We start from the raw sequence: 18,536 nt of genomic DNA, 5'->3' as shown, positions 1-18,536 counted from the left end.
TATCTTTTATCGTTACCGTTGAAATAGATGGTAGAAGTTCAATATTAATATAAAAGTATCGCAGACTTTCATTTGTGTCTAATTTTAGAGAAACATTCAACTTACAGAATATTCTTCAGAATATTTATAGAATATTATTAAAATATTTAAATGTCATATCGCATTTTGCTCTGTGGATTACACTGCTTTATCAAATAGTTATAATGAATTAAGGCTGCATATGTGTAACTTTTGCCAACCTCGGGTGTTTTTCATCCCACAAAAAGACAAACAGACATAGAATACACGCAATTTAGTTGCCACGAAACCAACTAGCATCAACACAAATAATTTTTTGGTTTCATTTTATTTTATTCAATTTGATGTGAAGAAAACGTTAAAGAAGAAATGCGAATTCAAAAAGTAAGGTCTTTTCCAGACTTCCTTCGATGTAAACTTGATTTAAAAATATCTGAAAAGAAGATGTTCTGTCATCGTTTCAAATAAGATGCCAGTCACCGGAGCAATTATTCTTGTGTGGCATCGCGAAATATTTCAGACATCTCTCCGTTTGTGCAGGAGATTGATTGACATATCGATCTGAGAGTAGCAGCCAGAAATAATATTTGATTATCATTTTCAGCTATAATGATGCTCACTTGTGTGGATAAATAAGCCATACTTTCTAAGAACCTTTAGAATGTTTGGAAATAGGTTTTCTTTCGATTCAACATTGCACAGTCGTCCTAACAATTTCAGGTAGATTCTCTAATATCATAATGACAAAAGCAGTTATATCATAGAGCTAACAACAACTAATTATGCTCTCTAGATCTCGTAATATTTCCAATAGAAGTTATTAAATTTATCAGCTTTTGGGATTTTCACTAAGCGCAGGCGCTTTAAGCCTTTATGATGGCATACACAGAACTATTAAATGAATTAAGTTATTAAATTAAAATCGAACTTTATCATTGCCCTTGGATAATCCAAGAGACCCGATAATTTTTAAAATGGTAAAACCTTTTTAGGATTCTTGAAAAAAAATCTGATAAGAGGCTGAGTCTAAACAGCTGTCGATGAGCTCAGCATGAATTTTGACATCGATAGAAAGAACCGCTTTTTAGTAAATAGGAAAATTCCCTCCCATCTTTCTATCTTTTCCCTCGCCTCAGAGTTTATTCCGGGAGGATGACACACGCCAATATATCGGGAAAAAAGGATTTTTTTTCTTCCTTTATGCAAATTAAATTTTCTCCCCCCCCCGCTTACTTCCCAAGAATTATGTTTAATAGAAAGAGTGAACGATGCCCGAAATGAAAATAGTGCTATATTGAATGAATATTTTCCTTATCTATTCTAAATCAACATCTCTACTCCTCGAGATTATTATTATCTCGCTTGGATACACGTGTTATTCGCGAAGCCAGAAAATTGAATTTATTAATTCTGGTAGGTAACATATGGCCCGGGATGAAATGAATATTAATCTTGCATGGGGGAATCTCTCTCTTTCTCTCTGTCTATATTTGACTCGCCCGTGCGCGTGCGGTCTGACACCAATACACACTTTAGTGCTATGCACTACTTGCAGTGGTATGCAACAACCATGTGTGACGCCAGGTTCATATTTCATAAGTTAGCTGGCGGATATATGGAAAGGATAATAGGAAGGTAAAGGATTTCTTGTTGGGAAATGTTTGCTGAAAATTCGTATATGAAAGGCCATTGTACGTCACAATGATGGATTACAAGAGTGAGTTCAGGGATTATATTGTAGTGGGAGCAGATTATTCATTTTTTTTTTGTTTCTTTTCTTTATTCTACTCTTAAAATATTACTCTCTACCTATCTTTGGCGTTTTCCAACAAAAACAAAAACAGCAAAAAAAAAAAACACGCTAATTACATAGAAATTAAATTTAAATGCCTGCCTTGATAGAGTTTTTTTTCCATAAAATCGAGTTTCTGATCCAGAGGGCAGGCTAAAAGACCGTAGAAAATGACCACAGTTTACAAACAAGAGCTTCCATTGAATAAAGTATTCAATTGAATTCGATTATTCCATTCAATTCCATTGAATAAAATAAAATATCATGGAAAATTGCCTTGGCTAATCCGCTTAGCTGAATTTAACACTTCCAGGCTATTTATGATAGCATTTGAAAGCCACGGCTGACACTCCCAACTTCTGTAACTTAAACACGATATAGACATATTATATCTATGAAGCAACATGAATTACCATAATACGTAAATCCAGTGGATGATTTGTCTAGAAACCATCCTAATATTATGCCGGATTGTGAACTACAGATCAGTAGACCTTCAGGAAATGAAATCCACGAAATTGCTCTAACGTTCCTTTGGTATGTTTGATCCTGTGCTTGATGTGCTTGATCATGTACTCATTCAACTTCACTGCATGGAACCTCAATGGGTCTGAGATATCATGCAGGCTCGTAGACGTAATTGTGTGCGGCCAATGTAAACAGAACGGGCATCATATCTGCTACTGGACTCATGGCGTGTAATCCTCTGAAGTGGCTTCTGTTATTCTCTGAAGCAACTTCATAACACGCCATGAAGTTGCTGCAGACTAAACTAATAACGGGCTGCACCATTATTTGTTCACGATGAAGCTCCAGTACACTCAATCGTTGACCCATGGGCAATAAGGCAGTTCTGAATGTCTCTTAACGAACCATACTCAACGTCATAATAGGCGCTAGCACTTTGGTAGTAGGTCAGTCGTAAGCACTGTGCTAAGCTTCCATACTGTGTGTAAAGGGTCTGAGTTCGATTCCTGTTGGATGTGAGTAACTTCCATCTGACAGAATTCGAACCATTTACACACAGTGTGGGCATTTTCTCACAGTGGCTTGGTTTCGGAAGAGACTTGCATATTTTTTTCCCGCTGTAAATTTGGCTATTTCATCCGGTAAACCAGGTAAACCGGTCATAGAATAAATGTAGTTTGCAAAGACAATACACTGACGCCTTATATACTGTGTTTTGTTTCTTTGGTTCAAAAGCAAAAGCGAAAGCAACTCAGCGGATTAGAATATTTCTTTTAGTATGGTAATAGTACAGACAAATAAAGAAATGAAGTGGACGTTATTGCACTAGCCAAAACAAAAAAGAATATACTGACATCGGGCGACGTCAGTTTGGGTATATAGTGTGTTCGTTTCTATCGGCACCAGGAATTTCCTCCATCTCCGCGTTGCTTTCATTATGGGTGTAACAGTTCACTGTAAAGGCCAGAGATTTAAAAGTGTATGGATTTTGTAAGTGTAGCGTGTGTATCGTTGTTCTTCTGGCCATTTAGCCGCTAGATCCCTGCTAGGGGGGTCCAACGTTGCCCACACTATTTTGGGTAGTGCAAACCCCGAAAACGTGATTATCTGTTTTTTTTTGATAATAGTTAGACATCAGCATTTTATGTTCTGCACATTTAAGTCCACGCGGGTAGTATAGTGGTTATAATCACTGTCCTCCCTATGCCGGATGGAAAACGCCCCTTTCTAATCCCGTCAATGATGCAAGGAACTTTTATTGGTTTTTTTTCACTCCATAGCTGAGTTAATCGGTCTCAGCAAGGTTTTCTTTTTTCAAAAACACAGGTGTTTCATCCAACAAAACAGGCAAATTGACCATAGAATACACGAAATTTATGGAGTTAATATACATGGGTGAATGAGATTATTCTCAGCCAACCCTAATAATGACAATGTTTTCTGTACGTTCACATTTGGTTATTCAAAGGAGGTTCAGCAGTTATTTCGTACGTATGCAATCATTAATCTAAAATATCGTTTGAAATCCAGAGAATTCGGACTCCAGGGAATCTTTTTGGAATCTATTTATATTTCAAAGATTTAAATTACTATGAATGATAAACTTGACGATATTTATTTATAAATTTCTTATAAGAATCTGCTCTTAACTCTAAAACAAATCTACTTCAAGGAGATGAAACGCGTAAATTAGATTTTTATCTATGTTATAATCCATCCACTGTTCCACCCCACCCTACATGTGCCTAAAATATTTTTTCTGTATTGGGTTGGACTTAAAAAAATCTTACACCCATAGCCGCTATGAGTAAAAAAAGGGATGGGATCAAAATTGGTTTTCTTGTTAACTCTTCAGGAAAGGTTAGTGAATGTCGGAGTACTTTGGTCCTTGAGGTTGTCACAGACATTCTCTTAGGTAGGCCAGACAAGCTGTACTTGCTACCCGGGAGACTAAAACGCTGATGGAACTGATATTCGGGTGACACTCAAGTCAAAGTGGACACAATTTCGGCGAAGTCCGAACAGTCCGTGACAGCCAAATCCTCTGCTTGCACCTTCACGATGGTGAGACTGTTAGTAATCCTAGGTATAACCCCCATGCACAAGCACACTCTGGGTAAACACCCAGGTGTAAACCAACGTAAGCAGTGGCCGAGGTGTGGCACCCACACTACATGGAGGAATGCCGCCTCCTCTGTTTTACCAGGAAATACTAGGTGGTAGATGACTCTCATCAACCTGAGCAATACCACCACTTTGCTTATTGGAGGCTGATGACTTTTGAGGTTATGATGGACATCATGGCGAGATCCAGTCTTCCTTACATTTGGAGGGTACAGCTCTAAAACGGTGTTCGCAGGCCGGTCCCTAGTTAGTACACCGGATCGAACCTATTGGTAACCCTTCAGGAAGCTTCCGGATCAGCTAGTGTATAATCTTGCTAACTCTACTCTGCCACATATTGACTGGAGGGAGTCCGAGTAATGTGTATGCGGGGGGGGGGGGGCATTTTCGAGGCCATGTTATGTCCTCGAAAATTCGGTGTATTCTTATCATGTGTACGCCATATCCAAAAATTTAATTATTTCATACAGCATGTCCCCCCCACACTTTTTCTTACTATTGAATACACCATGAATTGGCAAACTAATAGAGTAAGCTTATCTGCGAAAAGATCTAAACCTCCCAAACACTTTCTAGTTCATTTCACAAATATACGTTGTCTCCATTCTAATCTCAACGATGTCCATTTCCAATTGCAGTCTGCCAAACCACATCTACTTTTTCTGACAATGTCTCAGTTATCAGCAGGTTGATCAACTGCTGGCTGCTCATCTTGGTTGCCCATATGATTCGTTGTATGATTCCTTTCGCCTCAAAGGTGTTACTTGTGCATATGTCCGTTTCGATGTTCCCTGCCAGAGACTTGGTAATTTGGAATCACCTCTTTTCGATCTTCTATGGCTTAAAATCTCTCTACCGTATTCTGTCAAATTCATCTGTTGTTTCTACCGTTCTCCCAACTCAACTAACCATTTGGAGCTCTTTGACTTCCTCTCTTTGCAACTTGACTTTCTCCAGTCTAACTTTCCTAATAGTCAGGTAATTTTCCTTGGTGATTTTAATGTTCAAACTCCAGCTGGCTTCCGTTTTCTAGTCACACTGACCCAGCTAGTCGAGATGCTGAGGCTTTTGCAATTACTAATGATTTTGCACAGATTATTCATTTACCTACAAGAATACCAGAAAACCCTAACCATACTTCTAAGTACACTGTCGAAGTGAGTGGTCTTTTAGGCACCTCAGATCACAACTTGGTGATTGTCTCTTCTCCAATGGAGCCTTTATCTCATGGCATTACAAGAATGCAAAATGGGGTGACCTGCGAAATTTCTTTTCTTCTTCTCCTTGGTCGGATTACTGTTTCAAAACGTCTGATGTCAACGTTTGCTCAGATCGTGTCAATGAAATTATTCTTGTAGAAATGGAATCGTTTATTCCACACTCCACTTTAAAATCTCGTCCTTTATCTAAACCTTGGTTTTCCAATAAGTGTGCTAAGGCTGTTCAAGAGAAGAATGTTGCTTATTGTACTTGGCTTGTTTCCAATTCTTTAATTTCATTTTCTGCCTACACCAAAGCTCGCAACAATTGTAAAGCAGTTTTTAATCAGTTCAAACTAGATTTTCAATAGGCTGAGTAGAAAACTTGCTTCTTGCCCTAATGGTAGCCGAGCATTCTGGTCTCTATTGGCCGCAACTTTTGCCCATCTCTGTTCCCACCTCTCTCCAAACCAGATGGTTCTGATGTTACTTCAGCCAAGGATAAAGTTGACCTGCTAGCATCCCATTTTTCTTCCAACTCATGTATTAATGATCTTTGTAAAACACCTCCCAACATTTCCAACATGCCCCATTCAATGCCTCCTGCGGTCTTCCGTCAAAAGGATATCATAACGATTTTAACGAATCTTGATGCTAAGAAAGCTCCAGGTTCTGATGGTATGGTATTTCTCTACTTATTCTCAAAGCCTGTGCTCCTGAACTTAATCCTATTCTTTGCCGCCCTTTTTCACTTTCTTATTCCAAAGGTGTTTTTCCTTCTGCTTGGAAATTTGCTCATATCCAGCCAGTTCCTGAAAAGGGTGATAAATCTCTCCCATCCAAATATCGTCTCATTGTAATTACTTCTACTATTTCTAAAGGAATGGAGAAGTCAATTAACTGCCAACTCTTAAACTACCTGGAAACTTTCCGTCTGATCAACGATTGCCAGTATGGATTCCGTCAGCGTCGATCCACTGGTGATATTCTGACTTATGCTACCCATTTATGGACAAATTCAATGGAAAAGTTCGGTGAAACACAAGCAGTTGCTCTTGACATCTCAAAGGCTTTCGATCGTCTTTGGCCTAACGGTCTTCTAAACAAGTTTCCATCTTATGGTTTGCCAACTGTTTTTTGTAATTAGTTATCCAGTTTTCTCTGTGATCGCTCATTGAGGGTGATGGTAGATGGCTCTCTGTTTTCTGACTTTTCCACTAATGTGGACACTAACCGGTGTCCCCCAAGGTTCAGTTCTTTCTCCCCACTCTTTTCCTGTTGTATATTAATGACCTCCTTCCATTGACTGGAAATCCTATCCATAGTTTTGCCGATGATAGCACATTGCATTCCACTTTCCATTTTGAGAAACCTTGTCCTGCTCAATCAGCTTCAACTTCTCGAAAATCTGCTACCAATTCCTTAAATGCCGATCTCCAGGTAATTCTCCAGTGGGCAAAGACAACTTAGTTGATTTCAATCCTTCTAAAACTCACTCTTGTCTTATATCTCGCAAAAAGGTTTCATCTGTTTCTATACTTATCTTTGGTGACACTCCATTTTCTAGGAAAGTTGATATATCTCTTTTTTGGGATTACCCTGACTTCTAATCTCTCTTGGCACAAGCACATTACAAATATTGCTTCCTGTGCATCTAAAAAACTTGGTTTTCTCTTTTGCTCTCGGCGTTACTTTTCTTCCAAACAGCTGTTCACTCTGTACCAATCGCAAATCTGCCCTACCATGGAATATTGTTGCCACATCTGGGGTGGTGCCCCCAAAACCTCTCCCAGGCTTCTTAATTCCATTCAGAAGAGGGCAGTTAGGTTAATCAATGACTCCTCTTTAACAGAGTCTCCCCACTCGCTGTCTCATAGACGTACTGTTTCTGCTGCATGCCTCTTCTACAGATACTTCCATGGGCACTGTTCTTCTGAATTGGCTTCTATAATTCCCGCTTTCTCTTCCAAAACAGTCCGAACACGTGCCGCCACCAGCCAACATCCATTTACTGTCCAACTTCAAACCCACAGAACCAACTTTTTTTCATCTTCCTCATTTATTCATTCAACTGCCGTTTTCTGGAAGAACCTTCCTTCATACGTATTTCCTGAAAATTACAATCTACAGAAGTTCAAGTCCAATGTCAACAAATATCTTCTTTCGTCTTCTCAACCTCCAACCCAAGCACGGCTAAGTGCTATAGGTTCTAACACCTCTCGTGTTTGGGGTTTTGATAAAAAAAATCCCATAGCTCAGTTCAATTTTATTAAGATACATTTACTGAATAAAGCTAAGTTAGTTTCGCTATGTGTATTATTAAGATCAATGAAATTCTGCCAGAGCTTTAAACTCAGTTAAATATCATATTCTTCGAAAGGGCTTCGTGATATTTATTCGAGAAGACCGAAATACTAGGGATCAAATGAAAATGATTCGAAAATTCATGTGGCAATACACAATTGGAGTTTAGAAATTTCAAACTGACGATGTATGCACTGACCCACAGAAATAACTTTTATAAATTTTATAAATAACTTTTAGTAAATAACTTACAAACAACAAAATGACTTTAGTTCTGTTTACGAACAAGACAAACTATTTTTACCGATCTGTTCTTATCTTAATTTCCAGCCAATGAAAAGATGCAGTCCTTATGGAAAACAAACACTGCGAAGAGTGTCCAATTCATTTCGTTAGAAGATCAAAAGAAACAGTAGATAGACACGTTGCTGAAGATTGGTTTCTCATTATAAATCTTTCTCTGAAAAGGATGTTTTTGTATAACAAAATATTATTCAGGTTTCTAAAGTGATATATTTATCTTTTGAAAGAGATTCTTAACGTAGCAATTTATTTTCAAGAGTCTGATACAATACATAGTATTCACGATTTAAATTTTATCTCTATGGTAATATATGCCTGTTTTTAATATCTTTTCTTGAACATACAACGCGTTTTTTGTCGCTTATTGTCAGAATATGGTTTCTATATTTGTTAACAAATATTCCTTTTAGAGCTTTTATGTTGAAGATTAAAACGCCTTCAAAAAATGAATGCATTTTTCTTGCTTCTGATTTTTGCAAAGAAAGGCAGTAAAAATTATATGATCAAAAGCGGGGCATGTGAAGTTTAATTTCTTAAGAGACATTAAAAGGATGGGAAAAAGTATTAGAGATATTCAATAGTTCATGAATTGTAAAATCTATTTTACCCTTTCGTGAAACATAGTTGACATCTAAATAGGATTTGGTTGGGGGCCGAAGTCACTGGAAAAGCGATTAGAATTTGGAACGCAAGGCAAATCACAAAAAAATAATAGAACCGGTGATCGATGCAGTGTGCAGCAAATGATACAAGGACTGATGGAGAGTCATGAAAATTCATTATGTGTGCTACAAGCTCGACGCTAAATCGATAGGTTAGAAAAGTCCCTAAATTGTGTAGTAGTCATGGGCCAACGGTGATGGTATTAAAACACGAAAAAGACAATCCTCTTCAGAGATAATCTGTTATTAAGGAAACATTTGTGTGGGACTTCAGAGAGAAGATATATACACGCTTGGCCATTTTATTAGTAACATGATTAGGACCTTACTGTACCTTTGAGGCACCAGTACATAGCTAATGTCCATCGTCAGTGTGAGAACTAATTTTTTATGCGCATTGAGGTGTCTTCGCTTGACGATAATCTATAATTGTTTTCAAAGAAACAGCAACTCACTGTATATACAGTGAGTTGACCTAATATCTTGTGGGTCCACCTTTTTGTAGCTCGTACACATCGTAGAATGGACTCCAGAAAGTGTTTAAGGGTGTCCTGGTAGTGCTATTCATGCGTTGCACAATGTGTCCAGTAATGCCCGCACATTGTCAGGTGGATGATTGGAACATGAAATGTTCATTTTCCACGGTTTCAAACGAGCTCAACTGGGTTGAGATCGGACCAAGTAAACCTCATGAAGAGGTTTACTTGGTCGGAGGTCGGTAGGCGTTCTCGTCTAGCCGTTGATCAAAGATCAGAAGACCGAGGTCACGAAAACAGACATGGCATACTCAACGGTTCCCGACTTTGAGGCTTCACCAGCTTCGCAGATCAGTACATTTCTACACAAGGAGGTATTTCTAATGCAAAGCCAACTTAGTGTATATTGATTCACACAGTGATTATTTTGCATCAAATATTATAAAGGACCCTCCAAATAGGTGCTGTAAAACACTGAAAAAAATATTATGAATTAACTGACATTACTGTGATATGGCTGTCTTAGAGAGGAAATAATCAGTTCATTCAAACAAATTAAAATATTATGATACGCGGAATGAAGAAAATCCTTAAAAATTCTGCTGTTATGATGGACCTTTCAAAAACCCTTTATCCTGTATTCCAACTAGGGAGGAGTCAAAGACCCGCAGTTCTTCGCTGTTGGCTATTCCATGCTTCAGATACGTATTGACAAAGTTTAAAATTACCATTCAGACAGTAGTACTTTATATCTGGACGACTCGAAGTCCTGCGAAGAAACTCGTAGTCATGGTAACCGCCAAAATCAATGGCTGACATTAAAATAAGTCTAAAGGTTGCTACATACAGACTATTGGAGAAGTCATTTGGACATGTTTACGATTTCTCAAAAGTTCTCGAAATAGGTCGCTATAGTAGAAGAAAAGTATCCAAGTGTAATAAAGTACTTGATAAATTTCCGTAGCACGTGTAGGTAAAGGACATTAGAGGATAATATTAATAGAACCTGCCTCATTAGGAGAATGTTGCGGGTGAATGTTCTGAGTTGCGAACGAAATATATCCACGTGGCGCCCTTCCAGTCTGATGAACGTATTAAAACAATTTATTTATTTATTTTGTTTTTTTTTTTAATTTTTTATATTGGACATGGAAGAGGGAGCTTTTGGAAATGAAATTCAAAAACACATTTTTTGTTACAGAAAATGGCTCGATCCGTGTTTTTTTTTTTTTTTTCTTTGGATAATCATTGTTGAGCTAACCGAGGATTCAGGTCAATGATGGAAATTCTGTCCCAGGTGGCCAGATACAATTTAACGTGATCGGCAAATCTTCAGTGTCTTTTTAGACTTTTGAAAATAAGGAACTTTCAAGAGGAGAGAAATTCGAGCTGTAAACAGGTAGTGTTCCAACGCCTTCCATTCCATCCCACTCAATGATTTATGAGGTTTAAAGTCATTTAAAGCATTTCATATCAATTCGCTTTTAGGATTACCAGGATTCGATTTCAAAAGAAAAAAAAATAATAATAAAAAGACAATTCATCAGATATTTGTAAACATTATCCAAAGCATATGAAACTCGGAAGCTTTTTCCAGGTCCTCCTGTTTCACTCTAAAAATAATTCTCTCTCTCTCTCTGTTCCAGGAGGTTACTTTATATTCGAGCTGACAGCAAAATCCATACTGGGATACAAAAGGCGTGCTCTCTATCGACTATATCCAGTGCCTTCGGGGAATTGATAAAGTTATAGCAAATATGCGGAAGTTGTCCGAACGATCTCGTAGCACGGACAGATAAATTTTTACGAGTTAGTTTCTTATGTTTCTAGACGTTGTAAGAAATCCTTTCGCACCATTCCGGGTGGTTATATCCGAATTCGTTACGTAGGGGTATTTAAGTTTCTCTTGGCAGTACAGAACAAAGGAATTTGTTGTCGGAGATGCGTTTTCTACGTAAGATAGGCGAGGATTTCCTGTAGGTTGAAACAAAAACGATACTTGGTGTTTAAAGCCAAAACGCGCACACTAGTTTTCGTTACTATAGCAACGATGGTAGCTTTCTGCTACCGGAATGAATCCTAGAGCCGTTCATCATTGTTGAGAAACTGCTTATGAACTTTGGATGTTTGCTACATGAAGTGGTTATGGAATAATGTACACGCTCCTAAATATCCTTTATTGTTCGTTCCATTTCGCGCAGCAACCCGTGCGTAACTTGACATCTGACACGTGTTATCTTTGCTGTCAGGGATCGGCTATCTGACGTTGATGGAACGCAGGTGTTTGCACGTCTGTTCCGTCATGCAGACAGTACGTGGTGACCTCAGTTAGCAATGTTCGCAGTAAACACAGCGTTGCATCAGTAGAGGAGACAGACGTCGGGTGATAAAAGTAAAGGGGAGAAGGAAACGGTGGAAGCGAACGGAGTAACTTTTATTCGTTCTTTCGCTCACTTCCTGTTCTTTTCAATTTTACTTCTTTAACACACCATTTTTATTTCTTCTCACTGTTCTCATCATTTCCCTCGTTTCCTGTATTTCTTTCTCTCTCTTTTCTCTTAATATCGCCCTTTGAAAAAAGAGAAGAAATCAAACTTCGCTTTTTGTTAAAGGAGTGCCCATAAATTTCAAAATGGCTTTCAGTATATCGTCGATATGTTTTTATCCCGAAAAGACTTTTGCATGATGGACAGACCAAATATCCTCCAATCTGGACACTCGTTAATCGAGCGGAAAAGAAAGGAGACAGCTTAACGAAAGGGAACTTACGGAACTGAATCAATTTCAGGACTTAATCAAAGAAATCCAACAAATCTTGTACTTCAGGAACTTCAACAGCTAACGATAAGAACTACGATTGCTACCTAACTTCAGCACGGTTTGCGATTTTCTTGTCTATACAATTTCTTGACGGGATTCATGGTGAAAATCATGGTGAAAACAACGAACAATCCCACTTCGTTCAACCCATTGAGATGTCACAATCTGAGGTCGCCTTCTTTTGGGATCAAAAGGTTGCCAAAGAAGGAACTGATTTCGTAATGATCAGATGCAATTCGTATACATGGCCAAAAAATATGAAACCTTGTATTAAGACTGTTAGACTTTGAAAAAAAAAAAGGGGGGTCTTTTCGTGGGTGCACATTTAACAAGAACCACGATTGAAAAAAACTAAAGACGTGACTACTTTCTCAAAAACAACCATCTCAAAAGTTTTATAATGACTGGAAAGTTTGCGATTCGTCCACATCTCAAAGGCACCAATATGGCAGAGAAACAATATGTCAAGAGTGAAGCCGATGTACTCTAATGAGCATTTTACGAAAAAATAGGTCCGGTTATCCAATGTGCAGAAAATAACATCCAAATTCAAAGCCCAGAACTGCCGTATTTCAACTCACATGCGCAGAGAACTGAATAAATTGGGTATTGGCAGTTGCCTGCCTATTCGGAAGGCACTTGTTTTAGAAGAAAACAAAAACATCCGCTTGCAGTGGTTCCGAGAACGTCATGATTGGACAGAGGAACAATGGAAGAAAGTCATATGGTCAGACGAATCACGATACACTTTGTTTTGCCCTGATGGTAAGCAGAGAATGTAGCAAGAACCTCACGAAGCCATGGACGCTGCTTGCCTTGGTAAGGTGACTCAAGCAACTCGAGGTGAAATCATGATATGAGGAATGCTTTGTTGGCACGGACCGGGTCCATTGATACAGGTGCAAGGACTAATGTCATCGAGGTAATATCTGAATTTTGTATCAGATCTATGCACCCTGTACTGTTACACTTTTATCCTGAAAGTAATGGTCACTTTATGGATTACAGTGCATCAGCGGATCGTGCCAGAATCGTGCAAGAATTATTCAGAGAACTTGACACGAATTTCCACCATCTTCACTGATTCCACATTCACTTGATCTCAATCCTATTTAGCATTCGTGAGATATGCTGGAGAGAGCTATTCGGCATCGAAGTTCTTTTCCTTCAATTTTGTCGAAGCTGCGCGATATTTTGCTTGAAGAATAATTACAATTAGACGCACTAAAACGCCTTATAGAATCCATACCGCAGCATACACCAGCTGTTATTCGAAACAAAGGTGGCCAGATTCGACGTTGAATAAAGATTCGTATTTTTTAACCTTGCCCAGTGTGTGTATTAAGTAATTTTACGATAATATGTTTTTGAATAAAACACCCCACCCCTTCGTTGGGTTGTTATCATGGTGAGTATAAGACTAAAATCAACTAATTTCTTTGGCTATAATGAGATTTATCTCAAAACAAAGAGAAAACGTTTGGATTTTTACTTATCTTTTCATATTTTATCAGTAAGAGGGCGCTTCATGTTCCAGTTCAAAATTTCAATTAAGATTCTTCCGCAATTATATTGTATACATTGTTAGGTGAATGAACTGTATTGTTACGTGAAAATAGACCAAACGTTACTAAATATAATTGTTGCGCTTAAGATATGTAAAGCAGAACACAGCTGATGCCGTTTATATATATTTATATGTAAGCGTTACTTCTTTAAATTATAAGCTAAGCTTTAATCTCTTTAATACAAGGCGCTGTTGTGGTCGCCACAAGAAAGGCTGTTAAGAAGAAAAATGGTACTCTCACTTAATCCTCAGGAAGACGAAGATTTCTGGATAAACCTACGCTAACTGAACTAGGAGACAAATGTTGGTCGTTAAATCGGCTACGTACGGTGGGCTCCTCACCTTAATCTCAGAGTTTCGAAAAAAGTAATCCTTCCCATATTTTCTGGATGACAGAAGCCAGCAGCAAGATTCCAATGACTTAGAAAACAGTGAATATAATATTTCAACGTTTTTTTTAACCTTTTGTAGCCATGATGACGTTGGTCCTTACAACAAATAGCAACAAAAAACACGGCAAAATTTTTTTCTTGTTATCATCCGATTATTTTTCTTTCATTCCACATCGCACCATTGTAAGATTACATTCGGGTATTAAAAACTTAGTTGGTGCGTCCTAAAATCATTCCTCACCTATCCTCTCCAAAAGGAGATTATTGAATTTAACATTAAATAAATATATATATATTTATAAAAATAAAACGCTTATTCGTACGGTCTAGGATAATATGTAGAGGGGGGGGGATTATGTTTTCCTCCCGGATGCAATCAGTATTGAATCCAATACACCACAGTTCGTTTTAATGATGATACTCGACTCTTATTCTGAAGCATCTAACAAAACGACCAAAATTTTTAATGGTTAAACGTGTATAACACAATTGGAACCCTTAAAAAATGACGTCATATGAAATTGCAATCTTCCATCTTTGATTTGACCAACATTTTCGCCATTGCTCACTTTAAATATTTTAAACTATTCTGATGGAATAAATCGCGTCGTCTTGTGTACAAAGCATCTAAACATTGTTGCTAAAAGAGTGACACTAATAAATTGACTGTAATCTCACTATAACACTATCAGTTCACTTCAGTCATTGTTACGCTAGGATGACGCAACAATCTCCCATTTCCACAGTGCGCATGATCCTTTTCCAGTCGAACACAAATCCACTTATCTGAACATTGTGCTCCTTATCGTCCAAGAACACACTTTTTCGATATCAATATCAGAACATTGAGCCTGACAGAAGAGAAAAAAGCTGACGAGGTGTTTCAGTGTGTATAAACGTAGCCATATGTCACAGCGACAGACTGTCAGCAACATATGTTGCTTGGAACGCCAAACAAACAAAAGAAAGGTGATGATATTTTGAGAACTTATCACATATGGATCTTTTTTGTCTTAAGGGAGGGGGAAAAACACTCTTTGACGCGTTTAACCAGCAAACGGCTTCGAGAACAGACATCATTTTACGCAAAGCATTACTCCCACTGAAACTTGCTGGGTTTTTGGTTAAATATTTTGGTTGTTTCAGTTATTGTTAAATGCGATCAATAACGGACAGACATGTATCGAAGAAGCTACGTGGAAGAGAAAATTCCTTGACCTTTGTGGAAGAGTATAATCACTAAGTATTCAATATTTGATTCCATTCCGGTCCTTAAACAACTGTTTTTGACGTGCTGTTGTAAATTTTAGATGATTTTCTTTCTCGAATCGCTTCTTAAATGATGTAAGAAATTAAATATAAATAAATGAACCATCTGGTTGTATGAAAATAGAATACATAGCTTTTAATAAACCTCAACTTTTCGTCCATAACTTCGCTTTAAATCGATCGGCTATTCCAAGATATTGAGGATGGATCTATTGCAAAAATATCACGTTAGAAACACATTAAAAGTCCATTTAGAATGCTGCAACTGTTCCATTAAATCAAGTGGAGTCGGAACTTGGTGTATGGGCGCAGTTGGGATCGATATGAAGACAAGCGATCCGATAGATCGAACGCCTTGAGTACACCTTTTCGGGCAGTGCATATTTATTGTCAAAAATTGACAATGGAAATCAGATGAACCTATTTGAATCCCTAGTTCGATTATACACGACGTTGTCGATTCAATAGGAACATTATTATTTGATATTTTTATTTGCATTTTAACCAAATTTTATTTTGTAACCAATTGTAGGTACAACGTCCCAAGGTTCCTATTTTTTCAGTTTTGAATACAAGCTCATCATTATTTATCACCATTACAGACAGGATTGAACAAATTTCATTCATAGTGATCACATTAATACGCAAAGAAATGTTTTCTTCCCATCCAACATGCACTAACCAACCAAAAATCATGGGCGTGCTTCTGATTGCAGGAAATTGTGGATCAGTACGAACTGTGCAAATATTTTGGCCTATAATCGGAACTTTTTGTTTCATTGGAACACAACAAATTCAGCTCTGAATTCCTGGAATGGTGTTTCAGAAAGAAAAATAAAACTTGCTCAAAAATCTAGGACAAAAAACGAATCAACACCTCTTTGTAAAAGTTTTTTCAGTTCATGCGAAAGTTTCACCTTAGACAGTATAATTCCTCATACAAGGAAAATATCATCGCGGTTTTTGGCAGAAAGAATTTCATAAGGAAGTTCAGCAAACTTTCTCTTCTCACGCGAAATCTCGGTGTTCGTACGTTTCTCTTTTTCTTTAGGGCTGAAGCACAAGATGTTTCGGGGCATTTTTACGACCTTCCAGATGAAAACATTGATGAACCTTACTTATTATTCTTTACAAACTTCTTATGATTTCTAAAGACCCATTGAATGTCTTCGCTGTCACACTGATGATAACAAGTTCGTTCCGACCCGTGTAGGGTCGCACTCATTGAAAGCTTGACTTCCATAGAATGAACACTTCTGTGGTTGTTATCTGAAATCGAAGTCCAAAACGTTGGTCCCGCTGGCAAAAGCAACATCAAAAGATGTTGTTACTCTTAGTGAATTGGATTTAACGGTGGAGGGAAAAGTTCTGGTTTTTAAAGGAAAAAAAATTGCTCAAAGCATGAGAGAACTACTTTTGCTAAACAAAATTGCCTCTTAATAATATCAGAAAATAGAATCGTTTTCGTTTGAATTGAAAAAGAAAGTTTATAGTCAATTATATTTGGTAAGTCAAATTGTTTATCAAGAATATAATATCAGTTCTTGGTTCTGAAACAGGGCCTATGGATTATTATGATATGTAGAAATGCCAAAAGAAAGGTAATCTTTCTAAAAAGCACTGTAGATACGATATGCATTTGTACAGGGGGATCGTTTTAAATGAAAGCCCATGAAAATGTTAATAAAGTGTTGAAAATTATCATCGTGAATACAGCATAAGTGAGTACAAAGCATTTTTAAACACCCTGCCTCCACCATGTTTGGAATGATGTTGGATATATTGCTTTTCAGTTCTTCTAAAGTGAGTGGATTATTATTGTAGACAAGCAATGTCTTTGGCAGAGCTCCACAAAATTGAGTGTAATGGTTAATTTTAGATATAGTGAACATGGTGGCTAGTCCTTTTGAAATTATGCTATCTGCAAAAAAGATTGAGATTGCATTTCCTGTAAAAAAGATTGGCTGAACAGTCCTGGGCAGATCAGCGTACATCACACTCCAATCTTCACAGGGTCTTGGAAAATTTCATTTGATGCTCGGGGACTTTCCATTCACCACCTATGAGTACTGTGACAGTTTATGCACCCAATGGGATGACTGGGTGCGTAAACCCCTGCATTCACATTCTCAATATCCCATATCCCTAAACATTCCCCAAACCTTCCACGTTGCAGATTTTGATGGCGCTTTACGACATCGACATTGTCAACAAAAATTTCATTTCTTCGAATTATTCTCAAATTAATGGGTTTTAATTTGAAATAAACATCCAGTATTTATAAAATGACTTATTTACCACTGTATATTACTGTTTATAACAGTTACTCGCCAAAAAATTAGAAACCTTTTGCATGTGGCGTCAATAGATACAGATAAGTAAACATGCGGTATGCAAATATAAGTTGTCATATGGTATGATCAGAAGTTCCTGGAATCAGATAAATAATGTACGATTTCCTGGGCCATCTTATTCGATCCAATCGTTTGGAAAATAGTGATCTATTCGAATTTCTGAAGGGTGTTGTTGTTGGAGCACGTTTAGCAGGAACCACAATTGAGAAAAAAAGATAATCATTTGAGTGTAAAAAGCAACTATTTCAAAAGTATACGTGGACGAATACACCTCTAACATGAAGAAATTGGGACTTAAATTAGATACTTAATTAAAACGAATTGTGAGTCAGAATATAATGTTCAGAGTGCAGAAAATGACTCACAAATTCAATGTAGGCAGAGAAAGACCCATTTCCAACCTAACTATGCGGCGGGAGTTGAAGGAAGATTGTGCTAGTCGTGTTCCTATGCGAAAGCCTCTTTTTTTGTAAAAAAATCGAAATATTCGACTGGTGTGGTGCCACCAACGCCACGACAGGACTGTGGAATAGTGAAAAAAGATCATTGGGTCTGTTGTGGCGTGAACCTCATGAAGTCCAGACTGTCTCTTGTCTACCACTGAAGCGGCTGGAGGTGGTATAATGCTAATTAGTTCTGTTGGTATGGGATGGGTCCTCTCCTACCGTGAGAAGCTTACCACTGTTTTACCTCCAATGAAAATCCTTCTGTCGTACGGGACTAACTTCATCCTTCAATGCTTCCTTTTTTATCGGGATTGGGATGGATCCTTTCAAGACGACAACGCA

The 18,536-nt window shown here is 37.7% G+C and overlaps 1 protein-coding gene across 1 annotated transcript in view; it reads right to left on the bottom strand.

The window, feature by feature from the left end:
- LOC150080284 (immunomodulatory peroxidase-like) overlaps positions 1-16,473 on the bottom strand; it is a 175,469-nt gene extending 158,996 nt beyond the window's left edge. Inside the window, exon 1 of the mRNA XM_090380678.1 lies at positions 16,336-16,473. Coding sequence (XP_090236804.1) covers positions 16,336-16,473 — 138 coding nt within the window. The remainder of the gene's footprint in view (positions 1-16,335) is intronic.
- Between the last annotated feature and the right edge of the window lie 2,063 nt (positions 16,474-18,536).

The sequence above is a fragment of the Mastigoproctus giganteus genome, chromosome 9, assembly GCF_048544385.1.
Source record: "Mastigoproctus giganteus isolate SK-2022 chromosome 9, ASM4854438v1, whole genome shotgun sequence".
In the NCBI taxonomy this organism is placed as follows: Eukaryota; Metazoa; Arthropoda; class Arachnida; order Uropygi; family Thelyphonidae; genus Mastigoproctus; species Mastigoproctus giganteus.
This window is presented reverse-complemented; position numbering and strand designations above follow the sequence as displayed.